The 25,118-nt window shown below is 45.6% G+C and overlaps 1 protein-coding gene across 1 annotated transcript in view; it reads left to right on the forward strand.

Moving 5' to 3' along the window:
* PINX1 (PIN2 (TERF1) interacting telomerase inhibitor 1) overlaps positions 1 to 25,118 on the forward strand; it is a 456,732-nt gene that overhangs the window by 24,970 nt on the left and 406,644 nt on the right. Inside the window, exon 2 of the mRNA XM_069236164.1 lies at positions 20,324 to 20,433. Coding sequence (XP_069092265.1) covers positions 20,324 to 20,433 — 110 coding nt within the window. The remainder of the gene's footprint in view (positions 1 to 20,323; positions 20,434 to 25,118) is intronic.

A 25,118-nucleotide genomic window follows, 5' to 3' on the forward strand; every position in this document is an offset into this window, starting at 1 on the left:
TGGATAAGCCTACTGCTCGACCACACTACCACAAAATAGAGCATTGGTATTATCTATTTTTACCACTATTTTACCTCTAAGGGGAACCCTTGGACTCTGTGCATGCTATTCCTTACTTTGAAATAGCACATACAGAGCCAACTTCCTACATTGGTGGATCAGCGGTGGGGTACAAGACTTTGCATTTGCTGGACTACTCAGCCAATACCTGATCACACGACAAATTCCAAAATTGTCATTAGAAATTGATTTTTGCAATTTGAAAAGTTTTCTAAATTCTTAAAAGACCTGCTAGGGCCTTGTGTTAGATCCTGTTTAGCATTTCTTTTAGAGTTTAAAAGTTTGTAAAAGTTTGAATTAGATTCTAGAACCAGTTGTAGATTCTTAAAAAGTATTCCAACTTTTAGAAGCAAAATGTCTAGCACAGATGTGACTGTGGTGGAACTCGACACCACACCTTACCTCCATCTTAAGATGAGGGAGCTAAGGTCACTCTGTAAAATAAAGAAAATAACAATGGGCCCCAAACCTACCAAAATACAGCTCCAGGAGCTTTTGGCAGAGTTTGAAAAGGCCAACCCCTCTGAGGGTGGCAACTCAGAGGAAGAGGATAGTGACTTGGAGGACAATTCCCCCCTACCAGTCCTATCTAGGGAGAACAGGGTCCCTCAAACCCTGACTCCAAAAATAATAGTCAGAGATGCTGGTTCCCTCACAGGAGAGACCAACATCTCTGAAATCACTGAGGATAACCCCAGTGAAGAGGACATCCAGTTAGCCAGGATGGCCAAAAGATTGGCTTTGGAAAGACAGATCCTAGCCATAGAGAGGGAAAGACAAGAGATGGGCCTAGGACCCATCAATGGTGGCAGCAACATAAATAGGGTCAGAGATTCTCCTGACATGTTGAAAATCCCTAAAGGGATTGTGACAAAATATGAAGATGGTGATGACATCACCAAGTGGTTCACAGCTTTTGAGAGGGCTTGTGTAACCAGAAAAGTGAACAGATCTCACTGGGGTGCCCTCCTTTGGGAAATGTTCACAGGAAAGTGTAGGGATAGACTCCTCACACTCTCTGGACAAGATGCAGAATCTTATGACCTCATGAAGGGTACCCTGATTGAGGGCTTTGGATTCTCCACTGAGGAGTATAGGATTAGATTCAGGGGGGCTCAAAAATCCTCGAGCCAGACCTGGGTTGACTTTGTAGACTACTCAGTGAAAACACTAGATGGTTGGATTCAAGGCAGTGGTGTAAGTAATTATGATGGGCTGTACAATTTATTTGTGAAAGAACACCTGTTAAGTAATTGTTTCAATGATAAACTGCATCAGCATCTGGTAGACCTAGGACCAATTTCTCCCCAAGAATTGGGAAAGAAGGCGGACCATTGGGTCAAGACAAGGGTGTCCAAGACTTCAACAGGGGGTGACCAAAAGAAAGGGGTCACAAAGACTCCCCAGGGGAAGGGTGATGAGACAACCAAAACTAAAAATAGTAAAGAGTCTTCTACAGGCCCCCAAAAACCTGCACAGGAGGGTGGGCCCAGAGCCTCTTCACAAAACAATGGGTACAAGGGTAAAAACTTTGATCCCAAAAAGGCCTGGTGTCATAGCTGTAAACAGCATGGACACCAAACTGGAGACAAGGCCTGTCCCAAGAAAGGTTCCACTCCAAACTCCCATCCAGGTAACACTGGTATGGCTAGTCTCCAAGTGGGATCAACAGTGTGCCCAGAGCAAATCAGGGTCCACACTGAAGCTACTCTAGTTTCTGAGGGTGGGGTGGATTTAGCCACACTAGCTGTCTGGCCGCCTAACATGCAAAAATACAGACAGCAACTCTTAATTAATGGGACTAGAATAGAGGGCCTGAGGGATACAGGTGCCAGTGTCACCATGGTGACAGAGAAACTGGTTTCCCCTGGCCAATACCTGACTGGAAAAACTTACACAGTCACCAACGCTGACAATCAGAGAAAAGTACATCCCATGGCAATGGTTACTTTAGAATGGGGAGGGGTCAATGGCCTGAAACAGGTGGTGGTCTCCTCAAATATCCCAGTGGACTGTCTGCTTGGAAATGACCTGGAGTCCTCAGCATGGGCTGAGGTAGAACTAAAAACCCATGCAGCAATGCTGGGTATCCCTGAACTGGTGTGTGTGAAAACAAGAGCACAGTGCAAGGCACAGGGTGAACAAGTAGAGCTGGAGTCTGGAAGAATGGCCCAGCCTACCAAGAGGAAAGGAAAGTCAGTTGGGAAACCAACTGCAACACAGCAAAAGAAAGGGAACCTCTCTTCTCAGGAAGAAGTTCTGCCCTCTGAGGGAACTGAGCCTTTGGAGCTTGAACCTTATCAGGTTGAGCTCTTAGGCCCAGGGGGGCCCTCAAGGGAGGAGCTGTGTAAGGGACAAGAAACCTGTCCCTCTCTTGAAGGCCTTAGGCAGCAAGCTGCTGAAGAGTCCAAAGGCAAGAAAAATGGAACGCATAGGGTCTATTGGGAAGAGAGACTCCTGTACACTGAGGCCAGAGACCCCAAACCTGGTGCCACTAGGAGAGTGGTAGTGCCTCAGCTGTTCAGGAAGTTCATCCTAACATTGGCCCATGACATTCCCCTTGCTGGACATTTGGGACAAACCAAGACGTGGGAGAGGTTAGTCAACCACTTCTACTGGCCCAATATGTCCAACATGGTTAAGGAGTTTTGCCTCTCCTGCCCCACCTGTCAAGCCAGTGGTAAGACAGGTGGGCATCCAAAGGCCCCCCTCATTCCACTTCCAGTGGTGGGGGTTCCCTTTGAAAGAGTGGGTGTGGACATAGTTGGTCCACTGGAACCTCCCACAGCCTCAGGAAATATGTATATCCTGGTAGTAGTGGATCATGCTACCAGGTATCCTGAAGCTATTCCCCTTAGGTCGACTACTGCCCCTGCAGTAGCCAAGGCCCTCATTGGTATCTTTACCAGAGTGGGTTTCCCTAAGGAGGTGGTGTCTGACAGAGGTACCAACTTCATGTCAGCATATCTAAAGCACATGTGGAATGAGTGTGGAGTGACTTATAAATTCACTACACCTTACCATCCACAAACTAATGGCTTAGTTGAGAGATTCAACAAGACATTAAAGGGCATGATCATGGGGCTCCCAGAAAAACTCAAAAGGAGATGGGATGTCCTCCTGCCATGTCTGCTTTTCGCTTACAGGGAGGTACCACAGAAGGGAGTAGGGTTCTCACCCTTTGAACTTCTGTTTGGTCATCCTGTAAGGGGACCACTTGCCCTTGTTAAAGAAGGCTGGGAGAGACCTCTCCATGAGCCTAAACAGGACATAGTGGACTATGTACTTGGCCTTCGCTCTAGAATGGCAGAGTACATGGAAAAGGCAACCAAAAACCTTGAGGCCAGCCAACAACTCCAGAAGTTTTGGTATGACCAAAAGGCTGCACTGGTTGAGTTCCAACCAGGGCAGAAAGTCTGGGTTCTGGAGCCTGTGGCTCCCAGGGCACTCCAGGACAAATGGAGTGGCCCTTACCCAGTACTAGAAAGGAAGAGTCAGGTCACCTACCTGGTGGACCTGGGCACAAGCAGGAGCCCCAAGAGGGTGATCCATGTGAACCGCCTTAAGCTCTTCCATGACAGGGCTGATGTGAATCTGTTGATGGTAACAGATGAGGATCAGGAGGCAGAGAGTGAACCTCTCCCTGATCTTCTGTCATCAGACCCAAAAGATGGCACAGTAGATGGAGTGATCTACTCAGACACCCTCTCTGGCCAACAGCAGGCTGATTGTAGGAGAGTCCTACAACAGTTTCCTGAGCTTTTCTCCCTAACCCCTGGTCAGACACACCTGTGTACCCATGATGTGGACACAGGAGACAGCATGCCTGTCAAGAACAAAATCTTCAGACAGTCTGACCATGTTAAGGAAAGCATCAAGGTGGAAGTCCACAAGATGCTGGAATTGGGAGTGATTGAGCGCTCTGACAGCCCCTGGGCTAGCCCAGTGGTCTTAGTCCCCAAACCTCACACCAAAGATGGAAAGAAAGAGATGAGGTTTTGTGTGGACTACAGAGGGCTCAATTCTGTCACCAAGACAGATGCCCATCCAATTCCAAGAGCTGATGAGCTCATTGATAAATTAGGTGCTGCCAAATTTCTAAGTACCTTTGACTTGACAGCAGGGTACTGGCAAATAAAAATGGCACCTGGAGCAAAAGAAAAGACAGCATTCTCCACACCTGATGGGCATTATCAGTTTACTGTTATGCCCTTTGGTTTAAAGAATGCCCCTGCCACCTTCCAAAGGTTGGTGAATCAAGTCCTTGCTGGCTTGGAGTCCTTTAGCACAGCTTATCTTGATGATATTGCTGTCTTTAGCTCCACCTGGCAGGATCACCTGGTCCACCTGAAGAAGGTTTTGAAGGCTCTGCAATCTGCAGGCCTCTCTATCAAGGCATCCAAATGCCAGATAGGGCAGGGAACTGTGGTTTACTTGGGCCACCTTGTAGGTGGAGGCCAAGTTCAGCCACTCCAACCCAAGATCCAGACTATTCTGGACTGGGTAGCTCCAAAAACCCAGACTCAAGTCAGGGCATTCCTTGGCTTGACTGGGTATTACAGGAGGTTTGTGAAGGGATATGGATCCATTGTGACAGCCCTCACTGAACTCACCTCCAAGAAAATGCCCAAGAAAGTGAACTGGACTGTGGAATGCCAACAGGCCTTTGACACCCTGAAACAAACAATGTGCTCAGCACCAGTTCTAAAAGCTCCAGATTATTCTAAGCAGTTCATTGTGCAGACTGATGCCTCTGAACATGGGATAGGGGCAGTTTTGTCCCAAACAAATGATGATGGCCTTGACCAGCCTGTTGCTTTCATTAGCAGGAGGTTACTCCCCAGGGAGCAGCGTTGGAGTGCCATTGAGAGGGAGGCCTTTGCTGTGGTTTGGTCCCTGAAGAAGCTGAGACCATACCTCTTTGGGACTCACTTCCTAGTTCAAACTGACCACAGACCTCTCAAATGGCTGATGCAAATGAAAGGTGAAAATCCTAAACTGTTGAGGTGGTCCATCTCCCTACAGGGAATGGACTTTATAGTGGAACACAGACCTGGGACTGCCCATGCCAATGCAGATGGCCTTTCCAGGTTCTTCCACTTAGAAAATGAAGACTCTCTTGGGAAAGGTTAGTCTCATCCTCTTTCGTTTGGGGGGGGGGGTTGTGTAAGGAAATGCCTCCTTGGCATGGTTGCCCCCTGACTTTTTGCCTTTGCTGATGCTATGTTTACAATTGAAAGTGTGCTGAGGCCTGCTAACCAGGCCCCAGCACCAGTGTTCTTTCCCTAACCTGTACTTTTGTATCCACAATTGGCAGACCCTGGCATCCAGATAAGTCCCTTGTAACTGGTACTTCTAGTACCAAGGGCCCTGATGCCAAGGAAGGTCTCTAAGGGCTGCAGCATGTCTTATGCCACCCTGGAGACCTCTCACTCAGCACAGACACCCTGCTTGCCAGCTTGTGTGTGCTAGTGAGGACAAAACGAGTAAGTCGACATGGCACTCCCCTCAGGGTGCCATGCCAGCCTCTCACTGCCTATGCAGTATAGGTAAGACACCCCTCTAGCAGGCCTTACAGCCCTAAGGCAGGGTGCACTATACCATAGGTGAGGGTACCAGTGCATGAGCATGGTACCCCTACAGTGTCTAAACAAAACCTTAGACATTGTAAGTGCAGGGTAGCCATAAGAGTATATGATCTGGGAGTCTGTCAAACACGAACTCCACAGCACCATAATGGCTACACTGAAAACTGGGAAGTTTGGTATCAAACTTCTCAGCACAATAAATGCACACTGATGCCAGTGTACATTTTATTATAAAATACACCCCAGAGGGCACCTTAGAGGTGCCCCCTGAAACTTAACCGACTATCTGTGTAGGCTGACTAGTTTTAGCAGCCTGCCACAAACCGAGACATGTTGCTGGCCCCATGGGGAGAGTGCCTTTGTCACTCTGAGGCCAGTAACAAAGCCTGCACTGGGTGGAGATGCTAACCCCTCCCCCAGGCAGGAATTGTCACACCTGGCGGTGAGCCTCAAAGGCTCACCTCCTTTGTGCCAACCCAGCAGGACACTCCAGCTAGTGGAGTTGCCCGCCCCCTCCGGCCAGGCCCCACTTTTGGCGGCAAGGCCGGAGAAAATAATGAGAAAAACAAGGAGGAGCCACTGGCCAGTCAGGACAGCCCCTAAGGTGTCCTGAGCTGAAGTGACTCTAACTTTTAGAAATCCTCCATCTTGCAGATGGAGGATTCCCCCAATAGGGTTAGGATTGTGACCCCCTCCCCTTGGGAGGAGGCACAAAGAGGGTGTACCCACCCTCAGGGCTAGTAGCCATTGGCTACTAACCCCCCAGACCTAAACACGCCCTTAAATTTAGTATTTAAGGGCTACCCTGAACCCTAGAAAATCAGATTCCTGCAACTACAAGAAGAAGGACTGCCCAGCTGAAAACCCCTGCAGCGGAAGACCAGAAGACGACAACTGCCTTGGCTCCAGAAACTCACCGGCCTGTCTCCTGCCTTCCAAAGATCCTGCTCCAGCGACGCCTTCCGAAGGGACCAGCGACCTCGACATCCTCTGAGGACTGCCCCTGCTTCGAAAAGACAAGAAACTCCCGAGGACAGCGGACCTGCTCCAAGAAAGGCTGCAACTTTGTTTCCAGCAGCTTTAAAGAACCCTGCAAGCTCCCCGCAAGAAGCGTGAGACTTGCAACACTGCACCCGGCGACCCCGACTCGGCTGGTGGAGACCCGACACCTCAGGAGGGACCCCAGGACTACTCTGATACTGTGAGTACCAAAACCTGTCCCCCCTGAGCCCCCACAGCGCCGCCTGCAGAGGGAATCCCGAGGCTTCCCCTGACCGCGACTCTTTGAATCCAAAGTCCCGACGCCTGGGAGAGACCCTGCACCCGCAGCCCCCAGGACCTGAAGGACCGGACTTTCACTGGAGAAGTAACCCCCAGGAGTCCCTCTCCCTTGCCCAAGTGGAGGTTTCCCCGAGGAACCCCCCCCTTGCCTGCCTGCAGCGCTGAAGAGATCCCGAGATCTCTCATAGACTAACATTGCGAACCCGACGCTTGTTTCTACACTGCACCCGGCCGCCCCCGCGCTGCTGAGGGTGAAATTTCTGTGTGGGCTTGTGTCCCCCCCGGTGCCCTACAAAACCCCCCTGGTCTGCCCTCCGAAGACGTGGGCACTTACCTGCAAGCAGACCGGAACCGGGGCACCCCCTTCTCTCCATTCTAGCCTATGTGTTTTGGGCACCACTTTGAACTCTGCACCTGACCGGCCCTGAGCTGCTGGTGTGGTGACTTTGGGGTTGCTCTGAACCCCCAACGGTGGGCTACCTTGGACCAAGAACTAAGCCCTGTAAGTGTCTTACTTACCTGGTTAACCTAACAAATACTTACCTCCCCTAGGAACTGTGAAAATTGCACTAAGTGTCCACTTTTAAAACAGCTATTTGTGAATAACTTGAAAAGTATACATGCAATTTTGATGATTTGAAGTTCCTAAAGTACTTACCTGCAATACCTTTCGAATGAGATATTACATGTAGAATTTGAACCTGTGGTTCTTAAAATAAACTAAGAAAAGATATTTTTCTATACAAAAACCTATTGGCTGGATTTGTCTCTGAGTGTGTGTACCTCATTTATTGTCTAGGTGTATGTACAACAAATGCTTAACACTACTCCTTGGATAAGCCTACTGCTCGACCACACTACCACAAAATAGAGCATTGGTATTATCTATTTTTACCACTATTTTACCTCTAAGGGGAACCCTTGGACTCTGTGCATGCTATTCCTTACTTTGAAATAGCACATACAGAGCCAACTTCCTACAGTCGTCTACCAAGTTCCCACACAATTTTGTCACTAACTCCAAAGGTGGGTGGGCAACCAGGGTGGGGGTCAATACTGTAATCCCTACCAGTATAAACCCAGAAATTATAAACATATCCTGTACTACTTTCAGACAGCATATACATCTTAATTCCACACCGTGCCCTCTTGCTAGGAATGTACTGCCTAAAAACCAAACGGCCCTTGAACAGGACCAAAGACTTGTCCACAGCTATTTCCTTCCCTGGAAGACAGACCTCTGAAAAACGATCTACAGAATTATCAAGGACAGGCCTAATCTTAAAAAGACGGTCCGAATCGGGGTGATCTTTTGGCAAGGTTAAAGCATTATCAACAAAATGCAGCATCCGAAGAAGAGCAAATACCGATTACGACTCATGGTTGCAGGAAATATAGCCGTTGCCATCACGGGACTAGTAGACCAATATGAAGACAGGGGCGGCTTCCTTATCAACCCCATCAAAAAATGTCAACTCTTCCAGATTTGTGGGAATCCACTGGGTAGCTCTAGAGTGAGGCCTAAGTCTGGCACTGTTGTCCCTCAAATACTGCTCAGCATACAAATTAGTCTGCTCAACAATCTATTCTAGAAATACTTCATCCATAAACAACCAAAAGAAATTGATAGGCAAAAAGTTTTCGTAATCACACATGCAACTCCGGCTGCTCCATGTTTGGTGCAACCCAAAGTTCAGGTCTCCCAATGGGAAGTCTTTCAGCCCCAGGCTGCTGCACTATTGTCACATTAGTGCCCTCTAAAACAGGTTCTTCATCCGCACTGAGAGTGTCTTCCTCATCAGACGATTCCTCTCGGACAGAAAATTCACTGCCAGAATCTTGCACTTCATCCTCTGCCTCAGATGCAGAGTCAGTCTCATAATCATGGTCAGAAGACGATTCAAAAAGCATGCCAACAACCTGCTGAGCGGTCACTCTGCGGCTAGCCATGATCCTTTCTAAGAAAAGTAACTAGACAAATGCGGCACCAACAACCAGCACTGTGTAAGATAAGTAATAAGCATAGTGTGGCTTTATCACAAACAGTTATGTTCTCAAAAACTATACCACTCACTTGCCTGAAAAAGCTAGACTCACCAGCAACCACTCTGCACAGATACAGCAATCACCAGTGATATCCCACTAAAAAGGAAAAAGAAAAGAAAATTACATATAATACAACACAAATATAATTGTGCACAAATCTAAGGACAATTTCACACACAATCCTGCGTTTAGTACACCATTAACAAATATGTAATTCATGCATGCCAACAATACTCATTGGGAGTAAATAGTTTTTTCTTACTCAAAACATGCAACTATGCAAACTGCACTGCCAAAACCACAGGGAGTCACAGTAAAGGAATCAAAAGTTTTAAACTAGAACAAAAAGGAGAAAGAAACTGTTATAATGACAAATGCAAATACTTTGCCAGTTGACAAACACCCTGCCACCAAACATTTAGAAATGTTCCCTGGTATCCAGTGGTTTCTAAAACACAATAGGCTGATCTGCCCCCAAGGGGGACTGAAACGGCTAACAGTTGTGTGTCCCCTTTAGGGTGGCGACCCTTGCTAAATGCTCCCCCCCCCTCCATCACACTAAAAAAAAAAAAAAAGGAAAAAATCCCTGGTGTCAATGTGTCTTCGCCCCTCTGGGCAGAAAGGCCTCCTATAAATAATAGGCCGATCTGCCGATAAACAAAATGTCCTCAGCTTCCAGCGCAATCCCGATCACGTGGGTGAGGCCGAGAGAGGCTTCGAAGGGAAGGAAAGTTATTTCCTTCCCTTTGAAGTCTCTCTCTGCGTTTCAAAAGCCGGATTGCAAAGAAATCCGGCTTTTGAAACGCCCACTAGACACCAGGGATTTAATTTTAAAAAGGAAATTGGCATGAGGGAGCGACCGGGGGGGGGGCATTTTTTTTAAGGCCTTTTCTGCCTCCCCCCCCCCCCCCCCCCCCCGGGGGGCAGATTGGCCTATTATTAGGCCAATCTGCCCCCCGGGGGGGGGAGGGGCAGAAACCTCTAGGCACCAGGGATAATTTTAATTTTTTTTGTTTTGTTTTTTGTTTTGGAGGTTGGGAGCGACCCCTTAGGCAAGGGTCGCACCCATAGGGGGCAAATTATACTTAGGCCAATCTGCCCCCAAGGGGGACAGAAACCACTAGACACCAGGGAGTGTTTTTTTTTTGTTCGTGAATTTCACGTAAGGGGAGCGACCCCTTAGGCAAGGGTCGTTCCCCTGCGGGGCAAATTTATTTTAGGCCATTTCTGCCCCCCATGGGGGCAGATCAGCCTATTTTAATTAGGCCGATCTGCCCCCAAGGGGGGCAGAAACCACTAGGCACCGGGGATTTTTGTTGTTTTGGTTTTACAGATGGGGAGCAACCCCTTAGGCAAGGGTCGCTCCCCTGGAGGGTCAAATTGTATTTAGGCCATTTCTGCCCACTTTGGGGGCAGATCGGACGATTTTAGGTCAATCTGCCCCCAAGCGGGGCAGAAAACACTAGGCACCAGGGATCTTTTTTTTTTTTGTTGCGCCGTCACGCAAGGGGAGCAACCCCGTAGGCAAGGGTCGCTCCCCGGGGGAGGTGGGGGGGGGAATTTATTTTAGGCCATTTCTGCCCCCCCTGGGGGCTGATCGGCTTATTGTTATTATGCACCTCTAGGCGACAGGGGTATTTTTTTTTTTTTTTTTTTTTTTAAAGAGATGGGGAGCGACCCCTTAGGCAAGGGTCGTTCCCCTGGAGGGGCAAATTGTATTTAGGCCATTTCCGCCCACTTTGGGGGCAGATCGGCCGATTTTAGGTCGGCAGAAACCACTAGGCACCAGGGATCTTTTTTTTTTTGCGCCGTCACGCAAGGGGAGTGACCCCGTAGGAAAGGGTCGCTCCCCGGGGAGGGTGGGGGGAGTTGGGTGGATGGGGAAAATTTATTTTAGGCCATTTCTGGCCCCCCTGGGGCCGGCTGAGCTAGAGGCCAAAATCCACAGGTAGGCACTTTGCAAAAAACACCTCTGTTTTCTGTGAAAAAATGTGATGTGTCCACGTTGTGTTTTGGGCCATTTCCTTTCGTGGGCGCTAAACCTACCCACACAAGTGAGGTACCATTTTTATCAGAAGACTTGGGGGAACCCTGGGTGGAAGGACATTTGTGGCTCCTCTCTGATTCCAGAAGTTTCTGTCACCGAAATGTGAGGAAAATGTGTTTTTTGTTTTTTTAGCCAAATTCTGAGGTTTGCAAAGGATTCTGGGTAACAGAACCTGGTCAGAGCCCCACAAGTCACCCCATCTTGGATTCCCCTAGGTCTCTAGTTTTAAAAAATGCACAGGTTTGGTAGGTTTCCCTAGGTGCCGGCTAAGCTAGAGGTCAAAATCTACAGGTAGGCACTTTGCAAAAAACACCTCTGTTTTCTGTCAAAAAATGGGATGTGTCCACGTTGTGTTTTGGGGCATTTCCTGTTGCGGGCGCTAGGCCTACCCACACAAGTGATGTATCATTTTTATCAGGAGACTTGGGGGAACATAGAATAGCAAAACAAGTGTTATTGCCCCTTGTCTTTTTCTACATTTTTTCCTTCCAAATATAAGAGAGTGTGTAAAAAAGACGTCTATTTGAGAAATGCCCTGTAATTCACATGCTAGTATGGGCACCCCGGAATTCAGAGATGTGCAAATAACCACTGCTCCTCAACACCTTATCTTGTGCCCATTTTGGAAATACAAAGGTTTACTTGATAGCTATTTTTTACTCTTTATATTTCAGCAAATGAATTGCTGTATACCTAGTATAGAATGAAAACCCACTGTAGGGTGCAGGTCATTTATTGGCTGTGGGTACCTAGAGTTCTTGATGAACCTACAAGCCCTATATATCCCTGCAACCAGAAGAGTCCAGCAGACGTAACGGTATATTGCTTTAAAAAATCTGACATTGCAGGAAAAAGTTACAGAGTAAAACGTATAGAAAAATTGCAGTTTTTTTCACCTCAATTTCAATATTTTTTTTTTTCAGTTGTTATTTTCTGTAGGAAACCCTTGTAGGATCTACACAAATGACTCCTTGCTGAATTCAGAATTTTGTCTACTTTTCAGAAATGTTTCGGTTTCTGGGATCCAGCATTGGTTTCACGCCCATTTCTGTCACTGACTGGAAGGAGGCTGAAAGCACAAAAAATCGTAAAAATGGGGTATGTCCCAGTAAAATGACAAAATTGTGTTGAAAAATTGGGTTTTCAGAGTCAAGTCTGTTCCTGAAAGCTGGGAAGCTGGTGATTTTAGCACTGCAAACCCTTTGTTGATGCCATTTTCAGGGAAAAAAAACACAAGCCTTCTTTTGCAGCCCCTTTCTCCCATTTGTTTTTAAAAAAAACGAAATTTTCACTGTATTTTGGCTAATTTCATGGCCTCCTTCTGGGGAACCCACAAAGTCTGGGTACCTCTAGAATCCCTAGGATGTTGGAAAAAGGACACAAATTTGGCGTGGGTAGCTTATGTGAACAAAAAGTTATGAGGGCCTAGGGCTCGGCACAGGAGGGGGAAAAGGCCTGGCAGCGAAGGGGATATGAATGTTTCTTTCCTGTGTTGGGTATGAGTAGTTGAACTATGCTGCTCACCAATGACCAGATGGATGTTTAAAATAATAAATGAACCAATGTAGCCCCATGGTGCTTACTTGATGTGAATGCAATCTGTAGATGTCAGATGCACCATTGAGGCAGTTACTCCACTAATTAGACTTTTTCCATCAATTCTGAAAAAAAAACGTTTTGCCATATTTGAGATAAGGAGAAAAACTTGCTTTAGATGTTATCCACATTAACTCTAATGTTTTGTCTATTAAGCTTGACACTAATCAATCTGTCATTTACAAAAGATTTTACTCTTTATTACTGGGCCTCTGGCATATATATTGTAGTTGATAGCAAGATTTTTGTGCACTTGATGAAATAGACACTTTGTAGTATTTTTGAAGAAAAAATATTTTATACAACGAAAATAGATGTATATTGTTCTTAATTAACAATTCCCTCTTACAAGATAGGGAGCCCTATTGTTCAGTGCCAGAGCTTTGCAGCTGAACCCAAAGTCTGTGGAAGGTGGCAAGAGAGGTGCATAAGGATGTGTAGTGGCTGAAACGGTTTCTGAATAAGACCCTCCCCTTACCGTGAATAATTTAGAGAGATGTGAAAACACAGCTATAATGAATGATGCCTTACTCTCTGACTCAATGAACTGAACGTTAGATACCAGTTGAGCCTTTATTCTATTCTTATGTTTGTTTCTGTGAATTGAATATTGGATAGAAAGGTAACCTTCATTTATGTTCTGCCTTCATGTCTATATGAAATAGAAACAAAAGCAGGACTATAATAAATGCTTGATTACCCTGCAGATGAAAATAATAAAATAAGTAAATGGACCTTGCGGCACTGCAACAAAACCATCAGAAGAGTGAAATAAATTACCAAGCCCATTCTGGATTGCTATGGGATGGCAATCCTGGGGTCAGACAGTCACAATGTGTAACAAAAATATATTAGGATGCTTTGCTAGTGTTAGGCTCACGGTTAAACCTGACACATACTTTAATAAAACATATGCCTTCTGCTGTGAAAAAAAAGCATTGTGTACACATATAAGATCACAAGTTGAATGTGACCAAAAGTGATGATTGATTGTACTTTTCTAATGTGTGAGTTCCTCATGTATTGCAATAGAAGCACTCTATTGGAGGCAGAATGCTAAACCAATAAATCAATAGGACATGTGGAGAAAATTATATGATCTCTCTCTCTCTCTCCATATATATATATATATATATATATATATATATATATATATATATATATATATATATATATTTATTTTGAGGTCTTGCCTAGGCAGCGCATGTGCTGTTCCTTCAAGGCAGCGCATGTGCTGTTCCTTCAAGGCAGCGCATGTGCTGTTCCTTCAAGACATGCCGTATCTACTCGGGGGGGGCTTTCAGCACACTCATTGCTTCTCATTTGTTCCTTTCTGTGTCTTTTAGGAATGCTTGCTTCTGTTTCACTAATCTATGTTGTTGGTCCCTCCTTTGTGTGTCTTGTAGCCTTCCTCTTTTTTGTATATTTGTTTGTGTGCACACACTATTTGTTTGTTACTTTCTGTCTGTGTTTTTGAAATGTCCAATTTTGCCTTTGTAGTGGTAATCGTTGCCTTTGCCTGCTTTCCGTCCTAAAAACAAACACCCCTTAGAGTGTTTTTATTACAGGTTGTTGCTGTTTTGTTTTTCTTCACTCTGTTATTGACCTTCTCCCCCCCCCCACTCCACACACACCTCTGGCTCTGTACATTCTTCGTTGATGCATTTTTTCCCCCCGAGCCTCTGACTCAGTTTGTTACAATGCGTAATCAGCAAAGTGATTATATTTAAACTGAACTTAATTCAACAGTCACAAATATCTTACTTCCAAACACGTGTGCTTGTTGACACTCCATTGCTGTTTAATTTTTCCCATTAAAAATATTTATTTGGAAAATACACAAGCACTTGTTGTAGGAAAATGGCTCCCTGTTGGAGTTACCCCCCACTTTTTGCCCGATATTGATGCTGACTTGACTAAGAAGTGTGCTGGGACCCTGCTAACCAGGCCCCAGCACCACTGTTCTTTCACTAAAAATGTACCATTGTTTCCACAATTGGCACACCCCTGGCACAGAGATAAGTCCCTTGTAAAAGGTACTAGTGGTACCAAGGGCCCTCTGACCAGGGAAGGTCCGCAAGGGAAGCAGCATGTGTTGTGCCACCCTAAGGGACCCCTTACCTAACACATGCACACTGCCATTGCAGATTGTGTGTGTTGGTGAGGAGAAAAAGGCAAAGTGGACATGGCATCCCCCTTAGGATGCCATGCACACAAAATACTGCCTGTGGCATAGGTAAGTCACCCCTCTAGCAGGCCTTACAGCCCTAAGGCATTGTGCACTGTACCACAGGTGAGGGCATAGCTGCATGAGCAATATGCCCATACAGTGTCCAAGTCTAATCTTAGATATTGTAAGTACAGTGTGGGCATATTAAGTATATCTTCTGGGAGTTGGTCAAAACGAACTCCACAGCTCCATAATGGCTACACTGAATACTGGGAAGTTTGGTATCAACTTCTCAGAATAATAATCCCACACTGATGCCAGTGTTGGATTTATTACAAAATGCACACAGAGGGCATCTTAGAAGATGCCCCCTGTATTTTACCCAATCCTTCAGTGTAGGACTGACTTGTCTGTCCCAGCCTGCCACTGAGATGAGTTTCGGACCCCCTGGGGTGAGAGCCTTTGTGCTCTCTGAGGCCAGAAACAAAGCCTGCACTGGGGGGAGGTGCTTAACACCTCCCCCCTGCAGAAACGGTAACACCTAGCAGTGAGCCTCAAGGCTCAGGCTTCATGTTGTAATGCCCAGAGCACTCCAGCTAGTGGAGATGCCTGCTCCCTGAACACAGGCCCCACTTTTGGCCACAAGTCCAGAGGATATAATGAGAAAAACAAGGAGTCACCCACCAGTCAGGACAGCCCCTAAGGTGCCATGAGCTTAGGTGACCCCTGCCTTTAGAAATCCTCCATCTTGGTTTTGGAGGATTCCCAAATAGGAATAGGGATGTGCCCCACCTCCCCCCCTCAGGGAGGAGGTACAAGGAGGGTGTAGCCACCCTCAAGGACAGTAGCCATTGACTACGGCCCTCCAGACCTAAACACACTCCTAAATTCAGTAATTAGGGGCGACTCTGAACCCAGGAAATCAGATTCCTGCAACCTGAAGAAAGAAAGACTGCTGACCTGAAAGCCCCGCAGAGATGATGGAGACGACAGCTGACTTGGCCCCAGCCCTACTGGCCTGTCTCCAGACTCCCAAGAACCTGCACAGAGACGTATCCGACAGGGACCAGTAACCTCTGAGGATGCAGAGGACTGCCCTGAACCTAAAGGACCAAGAAACTCCCGAGAACAGCGGCACTGTTCAAAACCTGCAACAACTTTGCAACTTTAAAACAACTTTTGAAAGAACTCTCCCTTCCCGCCGGAAGCGTGAGACTTCTCACTCTGCACCTGACGCCCCCGGCTCGAGCTCCAGAGAACTAACACTGCAGAGAGGACTCCCAAGTGACTGCGACGACGTGAGTAACCTGAGTCAACCCCCCTGCACCTCCACAGCGACATCTGCAGAGAAGTTCAAGAGGCTCCCCCTGACCGCGACTGCCTGGTAACAAGAAACCCGACGCCTGGACCAAGCACTGCACCCGCAGTCCCCAAGACCAAGAGGAACCAACCTCCAGTGCAGGAGTGACCAGCAGGCGGCCCTCTTCCTCGCCCAGTTGGTGGCTGGCCCGAGAAGCCCCCTGTGCCCTGCCTGCATCGCCTAAGTCATTCCTGGGTCCCTCCATTGCTTCCTATAGCAAACCCCTGTTCTTCATAGACGCCTGTGTGTTTTGGGCCCTCCTTTGACCTCTGCACCTGACTGGCCCTGTGTTGCTGGTGCAGTGGTTTTGGGGCTGCCTGTGCCCAGGAGACTGACTGTGTAAGTTCTTTACTTACCTGCAAAACCTAACCAAACTTAACTCCCCCAGGAACTGTTGATTTTTGCACTGTGTCCACTTTTAAAATAGCCATTTTAACCTATACCGTGTGTACTACTGCTTTAATTCAAAGTTCCCTACTTACCTGTGTGGAGTACCTTGCATTTTATGTAGTTACCTCGAATCTTGTGGTTCTAAAATAAATTAAGACAATATATTTTTCTATATAAAAACTATTGGCCTGGAGTTAAGTCGCTGAGTGTGTGTTCCTTATGTATTGCCTGTGTGTGTACAACAAATACTTAACACTACCCTCTGATAAGCCTACTGCTTGACCACACTACCACAAAATAGAGCATTAGAATTATCTAATTTTGCCACTATCAACCTCTAAGGGGAACCCTTGGACTCTGTGCACACTATCTCTCACTTTGAGATAGTATATACAGAACCAACTTCCTACACTTCTGTTTTTTGACACTTTGGTGCCATTTCATTATTATTCAGACTCAGTTGCTGAATCGTTTTTTTTTTTTTTCTTTTTTTTTTTTTTCTTTTCCAACCAAGCCTCCTCTGAAAGGCTGGACCACGCTTTTGCTTTCAAGTACAGGCCCAGCCGCGTTAAGCATAGGTTAACCCCATCGTGTCCAATAAAATGAAGGGATGGGTCATCCCCTTGAACTGCTGCCTCAACAACAAGCACTTCTAAAACAGAGGGGCTGCATCTGAGTCAGTTTATTGTTGTACTGTGTTTTATTTTATTTTTATTTTTTTAATTTGTTATATAACTTGTCGGAATAGTGCCTATGCATGCCAGGGCTGCTTCAAGGCGCTGACATCAATCCTGACATTAAGCTGATGGAATTGAAAGAGTGTCATTGTGTTTAAGAGCTTGAGGGTCATGTATGGTGTGGCAGAAAGCTGAGACGGCGGGCAGAGGGAGTATCAACGAAGAAGAAATGGAAGAGCTTTGCAGGCAGCCACTGCGGTATTTGTAGGCTTCTCTGTTTTGGTGCTTAGACGACAGATAGATGACTCTGAAGGGAGAAGTCTACAATGGATTTGAAAGCTACTTCCTATCATCTCTCCCTGGGTCCCTAGCACTGTGCACTGACAGCACTGACACCAAAGCATCTCACACCATGGATCCATGCGCCACAAACTACTCCACACAATGGATCCATGCCCTCCAATGACAGCCAAGCTATCTGTCTATGTGACCACACATATTATCCTTGTACCGCAAGTAGAACTTTGTCTGTCCATTTGTCACAAGTCCTCACGTTGACCATCACTGTGGTTTCGATCTACCGAATCTCTTACCACTTTCTCACCAGGGGCTCCGAGCTCCTCTTTCCATTGTGTGTAACAAGCTCCGCAAACATCAGACTGCTTAATGGGCAATCAGGCAGTGTCTAAACGGCTGATCTAATAGATCATTGTGTGGGCCGTGTTTTGGGCTGTTTGTGGACCTGTTGTATAGTATACTTTTTCCAATTGATTAACCTAATATTAAAACAAATATTGCCTGCAGCAAGCTCAGATCCATGCAGCCTCCCATACTTTGAAAAACACTTATACAGTATGTCATCAAAACTGCCCCAATGAGCACCCTGTGGCATTTTTTTCCTTTCGAATTCGCTAATGGGGGGCCATGTCATAATGCTTTTTTTTAAGGCAAGGTGTCGCTTAATTAAATTTAAAATGTTGTAACAACTACCACACAAGAAGTGTGGTGAACCACCAGTGAGTACATCACTGATCTCAAGCTCTTATGCCATTGGTACGTGATGCCTTGTTTATCACTTCTTCACAGTTTTTAGGGTCGAGTCTCCGTCGCTTGCACATGTTTCGCTTGCGAGACGCTATAGGAGTTAGAAAAGGGCTCGGAGCCCCGTCCATGTCACGTCAGTGTCTTTCATTGGTTCGTGGGCTAGCCTGTTGAAATCTGCTTGCTTTCATTAGTTGAAGGCATGCATACATCATGCCTTTTCCGGTGGTTAGCCCTCCTCGAGCGCAGCGACCAAGTACTGAAAACATGTGAGGCTCGCTGTTTCCCATCAGGTTTGGGGACTCCTTTTTATCTTTAGTTTGCAGTGCGATCTCGCTTGGCAGAAGTCGAGCGCTTTGCATAACATCGACCCTGTTACATACTTAATTGCGCTTTTGCGATAATTGGACTTTTGCCGATAGATTTCATTGCGAGTGAACTGTAGCAGCGCAATCGCTTTTTTTTTTTTCTTTCAATGTGGAAAAAAAAATCCGGTTGGGAGTTTACAACTGCTAATAGCTGTAACTCGGAAAAATGCGAGACTCTAGTGCATTGCAAATGCTTGTTTTGCCTGTGTGTAGTTCAAATGTTTGAAAACCATGTCGCATTTCAAGCGAGACATCTGCCTTGTTGTGACTGGTGGCTTCATGTCTTGAAGTTTGCAGTCATTTCAGACCACGCTGAAGGAGCTCCAATTACTCCCCATAGACAAATTAGCACAATTCAAACTCCTCACCCACAATTTCAAGGAACTGCATAACACTGGGGCAGCATACCTCAGCAGTCTCATCTGCTTTCACAAACCTTTCAGACACCTTCACTCATCCGGACTCTTGCTTGTGCACACATCCCACACATATGGAAAACCAGATCTGGCGGTAGAGCCATCTCCTACATCGCTCTTAAATCATGAAACGACCTGTAGCTACTCATAAGGGCCTCCTCACTTCTTGAATTCCGCAAGAAGCTTGAAGACCTGGCTTTTAGAGTAGTCCCACTAGACCATAGGTTTGGCTAGACTCACACCTGCTCAGCGCCAGGCTACCCTGCTGGGTGACTGTGCACTCTACAAATCTATGTGGGTTGCCTTTTCTGCACATGTAAGTGATGTTTAATTTGTTTAGAGCTAGAGGAGCTGGAGTTTAAGGTAAATTCTGGTTTCGCTCTTCTAAGCACACAAATGCCACTTGTTTAGTTTGCTTCACACGTCATGTGCCTGCAATTTGGCATATACCTTTTATTTTGTGTGCAGTTTTGTATTCTTTTTTTAATGAGTGGATCCATGTTGAGCTTGATATAGCCTTAAGCATTTTCTGGAATTAAGCTATAATTTAACCAACCAGGATGATGTGCTGCATGACTAAACACTTACAAGGTCCCAAAGTCGAGAGCAATTGGCTATGCCAATGCTTGTTAGAAGAGTAATCCAGCATAATTCAAGCACCAGTGTCATTTTATGTATGTTTATTTATGTATGTTTATTTATGTAAATAGACAAAAGGATTGGAAGATCTGCAAGCATGTTTTCATGGTAAATACAATAATTACGTTTAGTTAATTTAGCAAGATTAAATTGAAAGTATTAAGAGCACTGAAATAGTATTTATTATGCTTCATTTGAATTTATTTGTTAAATAGATTCATTATCAGCTTTATAACCATTATTATATGATTATTTTAGCTTCTTTTCCCCAGGGCTTTTTTGACAAGCAGTTGCCCTTGTTTGTATAGTCTTATCCAGAAGCAGGAGCTACACGATGCAGGATACCGGCACTGCAGCTGAATCATAACGAATCCCTTACAAATGAGGGGTGAAGTGTTATTAATGTACTTTTCCTTGAAAAAATGGAAACTGCTAAAATCATGGAAAACCTGCAGTTATTCATGCATTATATTAACAAAAAATGAAAGCCTCTAAAAATCAGGTGGGGTATGTGTTGTTAACTGCAACGTCCTGGCCTTTTTAAGAACTCTTCTCTTCTGTCACCCGATCCATACCTGTCAAGGCTAAATGAAGAGTAATATTTCCTCATGTTTATGTATTTATTTATTTATTTATTTTTGCAGCCCGTAGAAAACAGAAATGGTCTGTGGATCCCCGTAACACTGCCTGGAGTAAAGATGAATCGAAATTTGGTCAGAAGATGTTGGAAAAGATGGGGTGGTCTAAGGGAAAGGTAATTATATTGGACAGGGTGTTTTTAACAGTTCTACACAAACCACTTCCAGTATTCAATACTGTTTCCCTTGCATCCGGTCTGTATAGGAATAATGTGACACTTTTCACTGAAACCGTAGCGCCCCTTCAATGAGTTTGTTTCTGGGCAGGGTATATGAACCTGTCAAGGCCAAACCAATTCCCTCCCCAGCCTGACTTCTGTATATTTTCTCATTGTTCATTTTATTTTATTATAGTGTGCAAGGACATAAGATCATCAGAGCACCATATTTGCTGCATATGCATTTTCAGCAAGAACAATTATTTGTGTAGTTATATTAGACATTCCTTCTTATGTACAGCACCTGTGGGAAGATAGTTATTTCTGACATAAGTATGCACAAATGGCCATACAAATAGCCAAACGAAATGTACAATATATATAAATACCTGCTAGAACCTACATGGAAAGTCAGGCCCAGGTTCGGCTCCTCCCATAGTAGTCTTGATTCAGGTTAGATATTATGAAGAAGAAAGCACACCAGACTATCAAATATTTCAGAGTACTTGTATTTTATGTTCGTGCTACATAAAATGCATAAACACTATGTGCCTGATTACAGCTTTGGCGGAGGCGGTTAATTCCTCCCAGATGTGACGGATATCCCGCCCACCGTATTACGAGTTCCATAGGATATAATGGACTCGTAATACGGCGGGCAGGATATCAGTCACGTTTGGGACAGATTAACCCCCTCCGCCAAAGTTGTAATCAAGCCCATAGTGTTTCTGGCATGGCTAGATAGAGGACATCATTGTATAGACAAAACATGTAGAATTTCAGTGTGTCTGGTTTAAATATGATGTATTAAATCTAGTCTATTACATTATATGTCAACCCATCACCAAATCTATATTGTGTGAGATTAAATCACTAAAGGTAATTTGATATAAATAAGTTAAGGGTAAGGATTAATTAAGCATTATGGTAGAGGTAATGTAACTAAAAATAAAAATAGAAAATCCTGTAGTAGGGGTCGGTGGTGTGTCCCCATGTGCAAACCAGTAATACGGATGTGGCAGCAGCCAGGCTTATCTGGTAAGTGCTCCTGATCACATCAGAGTGACTAGTAGAGAAGCTGGTAATAAATTCCATAAGCGTTATCCCGGTGCTATGTGAGACCATTCAGAGAAAATGGTGGCAGGAGTGGGTTTTTGGAGTGACGGTTAAAATAGGTGACTTTAGAAACAATTATTTCACCTTTGTCGTTTTTTTTAAAGGAGTGAAGAGTATGTGTGGAGGGGATAAAGAGTTGCAAACTTTGGGTACACAACTCGGGAATTACTGATTACAAGTACTTTTTTGTTGAATGTGCAGATCTTGAGGAGTACTGCTGAAGCTGCGCAATTTCCCAGGGTCCCCCTGAATTCTTCAATTCCCTAGCCAAGTAGTGATTAGACATGCAGATTTGTATACAGATCCCCCCTCAACAGACATCCAACTCTGGGAGATCAGTATAGAGGTGATGTGATTAGAGTGGCCACTCCCAGAGTAGGTCGCCTTGTGGGAGGCTTCTTTATTATGTGAATTTTAGGATACCAGTGAGAATAAAATTTCACATCACCAGTGCGCTACCTCCAACTCGACCACCCCTTCACAGAATCTCTGCAACAATCTCGCAGTTCAGCAAAAAAATCACCACCATGTACAATAACTTCAGACTGCAACTAGACCTGACAGACCTTATCCAAAGAACCAGTACTAACCACATGGCCGGTCATCACACCACCTCCACCATGAAGTCCATCCACTCAGGCCCCATCAGACCCCTGCCCTCTAAAACACCTTCGCCAGAGAACTGCAAACCATCTCCGCCATGCACCCATTCTGAATGTCTCCACCTCTGCTGCAACCTTCTCAGATCCTTGGAAACATTCAACTGTCCTCCCAGTGCTGAAGAAATCCTCCGCTGACCCCTTAATGCTCACCAGCTACAGACTTCAGAATCCAAGGACATGCACTCCAATGGCTCTGCTCCTTCCTGACTGGAAGGACCCCGTCAGGACCGAGTCAGTTAGCCTGGCATCATACATCTTCGCCTGTGATCTCAGTTGCGAAGTTCCACATGCATGATCTCTCTAGCCAGCATCATCCACTTTCACAACATCAACATCTCCTTTGCTGACAGTATACAGCTCATTCCCTCCCTCATGGACAAGATGCCCACTACCTGGAACAACTTCAATACCTGCATGACTGAAATCTCCCACTGGATGAAAACAACTGTCTGAAGCTGAACGCCAAAAAGACTGAAATTGCGATCTTCGGGAAGAACACTTCACTGTAGGGCTCCACCGGGTGGTCAGCATAGCTAGGACCAACACACACCACCCATGCCAAGAACCTCAGGGTCATCATCGACAGCAAACACAACATGACCGCCCAAGTCAACGTTGTCAGTGCCTTGTGCTTCCATACCCTAAGGATGCTAAGGAAGATTTTCAAATGGTTAGAACCCTGGAAACGGTTACACATACCCTTGTCGCACACAAGCTGGACTACGGGAACACCCTCTATAACAGGATCAACAAAAAATTTGCCAAAGGGTGCAGACCGTTCAGAACTCGGCAGCCAAAATCACACTCAACCTTCCACGCTGCACTCGCATCACACTACACCTGAAGGAGCTCCAATTACTCCCCATAGACATATTAGCACAATTCAAACTCCTCACCCACAATTTCAAGGAACTACATAACACTGGGGCAGCATACCTCAGCAGTCTCATCTGCTTTCACAAACCTTTCAGACACCTTCACTCATCCGGACTCTTGCTTGTGCACACATCCCACACATATGGAAAACCAGATCTGGCGGTAGAGCCTTCTCCTACATCGCTCTTAAATCATGAAACGACCTGTAGCTACTCATAAGGGCCTCCTCACTTCTTGAATTCCGCAAGAAGCTTGAAGACCTGGCTTTTAGAGTAGTCCCACTAGACCATAGGTTTGGCTAGACTCACACCTGCTCAGCGCCAGGCTACCCTGCTGGGTGACTGTGCACTCTACAAATCTATATAACACAACACATCTCCCAAGAGGCTCCTCTTGAATGCCATTTGCATGCTGTCCAAAGCTTACTACTTCCTTGGCCTCGTCTATGTAACAAACAGATTTATTCTCCTCCTCAGTGTGAGAAAGTAGCCTCTTTCTATCCTTGTTACCCCCACTTTTGGCCTGTTTGTGAGTGTATGTCAGGCTGTTTTCACTGTCTCACTGGGATCCTGCTAGCCAGGGCCCAGTGCTCATAGTGAAAACCCTATGTTTTCAGTATGTTTGTTATGTGTCACTGGGACCCTGCTAGTCAGGACCCCAGTGCTCATAAGTTTGTGACCTATATGTATGTGTTCCCTGTGTGATGCCTAACTGTCTCACTGGGGGTCTGCTAACCAGAACCTCAGTGGTTATGCTCTCTCTGTACAAATTGTCACTAACAGGCTAGTGACCAATTTCACCAATTCGCATTGGCATACTGGAACACCCTCATAATTCCCTAGTATATGGTACTGAGGTACCCAGGGTATTGGGGTTCCAGGAGATCCCTATGGGCCGCAGCGTTTCTTTTGCCACCCATAGGGAGCGCTGACAATTCTTACACAGGCCTGCCAGTGCAGCCTGAGTGAAATAACGTCCACGTTATTTCACAGCCATTTACCACTGCACTTAAGTAACTTATAAGTCACCTATATGTCTAACCTTTACCTGGTAAAGGTTGGGTGCTAAGTTACTTAGTGTGTGGGCACCCTGGCACTAGCCAAGGTGCCCCCACATTGTTCAGGGCAAATTCCCCGGACTTTGTGAGTGCGGGGACACCATTACACGCGTGCACTATACATATGTCACTACATATGTATAGCGTCACAATGGTAACTCCGAACATGGCCATGTAACATGTCTAAGATCATGGAATTGTCACCCCAATGCCATTCTGGCATTGGGGAGACAATTCCATGATCCCCCGAGTCTCTAGCACAGACCCGGGTACTGCCAAACTACCTTTCCCGGGGTTTCACTGCAGCTGCTGCTGCCAACCCCTCAGACAGGTTTAACTTCAAAATATAGTCTTTCAGCTATGGTTTTTATCGACACACAGTACCCCAGAACCCCTCCTTGGTGGCATCTGTAGGAGGCTGGCCTGGCTTGTAATGGGTACGAGAGTACTTACACCTTGTGCCAGGTCCAGTTATCCCTTATTAGTGTAGAAGAGGTGTTTCTAGCAGCTTAGGCTGATAGAAGGTAGCTATGGCAAAGCAGCTTAGGCTGAACTAGGAGACATGTAAAGCTCCTATTATACCACTGGTGTCATATTCACAATATCATAAGAAAACACAATACACAGATATACTAAAAATACACGTACTTTATTTTTATGACCATATGCAAAAAGTATCTCAGTGAGTACCCTCAGTATGAGGATAAGATATATACACAAGATATATGTACAGAAACCAAAATTATGCAGATAATAGCAAAAGGAAGTAATGCAAGCAATGTAAAGTTACAGTAGATTGCAATAGGAGCACATAGGTATAGGGGCAACCAAAACCATATTCCAAAAGTGGAATGCGAACCACGAATGGACCACAAACCTATGTGAGCTTGTAGAGGGTCGCTGGGACTGTAAGAAAACAGTGAGGGTTAGAA

Source organism: Pleurodeles waltl, chromosome 5 (genome assembly GCF_031143425.1).
Source record: "Pleurodeles waltl isolate 20211129_DDA chromosome 5, aPleWal1.hap1.20221129, whole genome shotgun sequence".
Lineage (NCBI taxonomy): Eukaryota > Metazoa > Chordata > Amphibia > Caudata > Salamandridae > Pleurodeles > Pleurodeles waltl.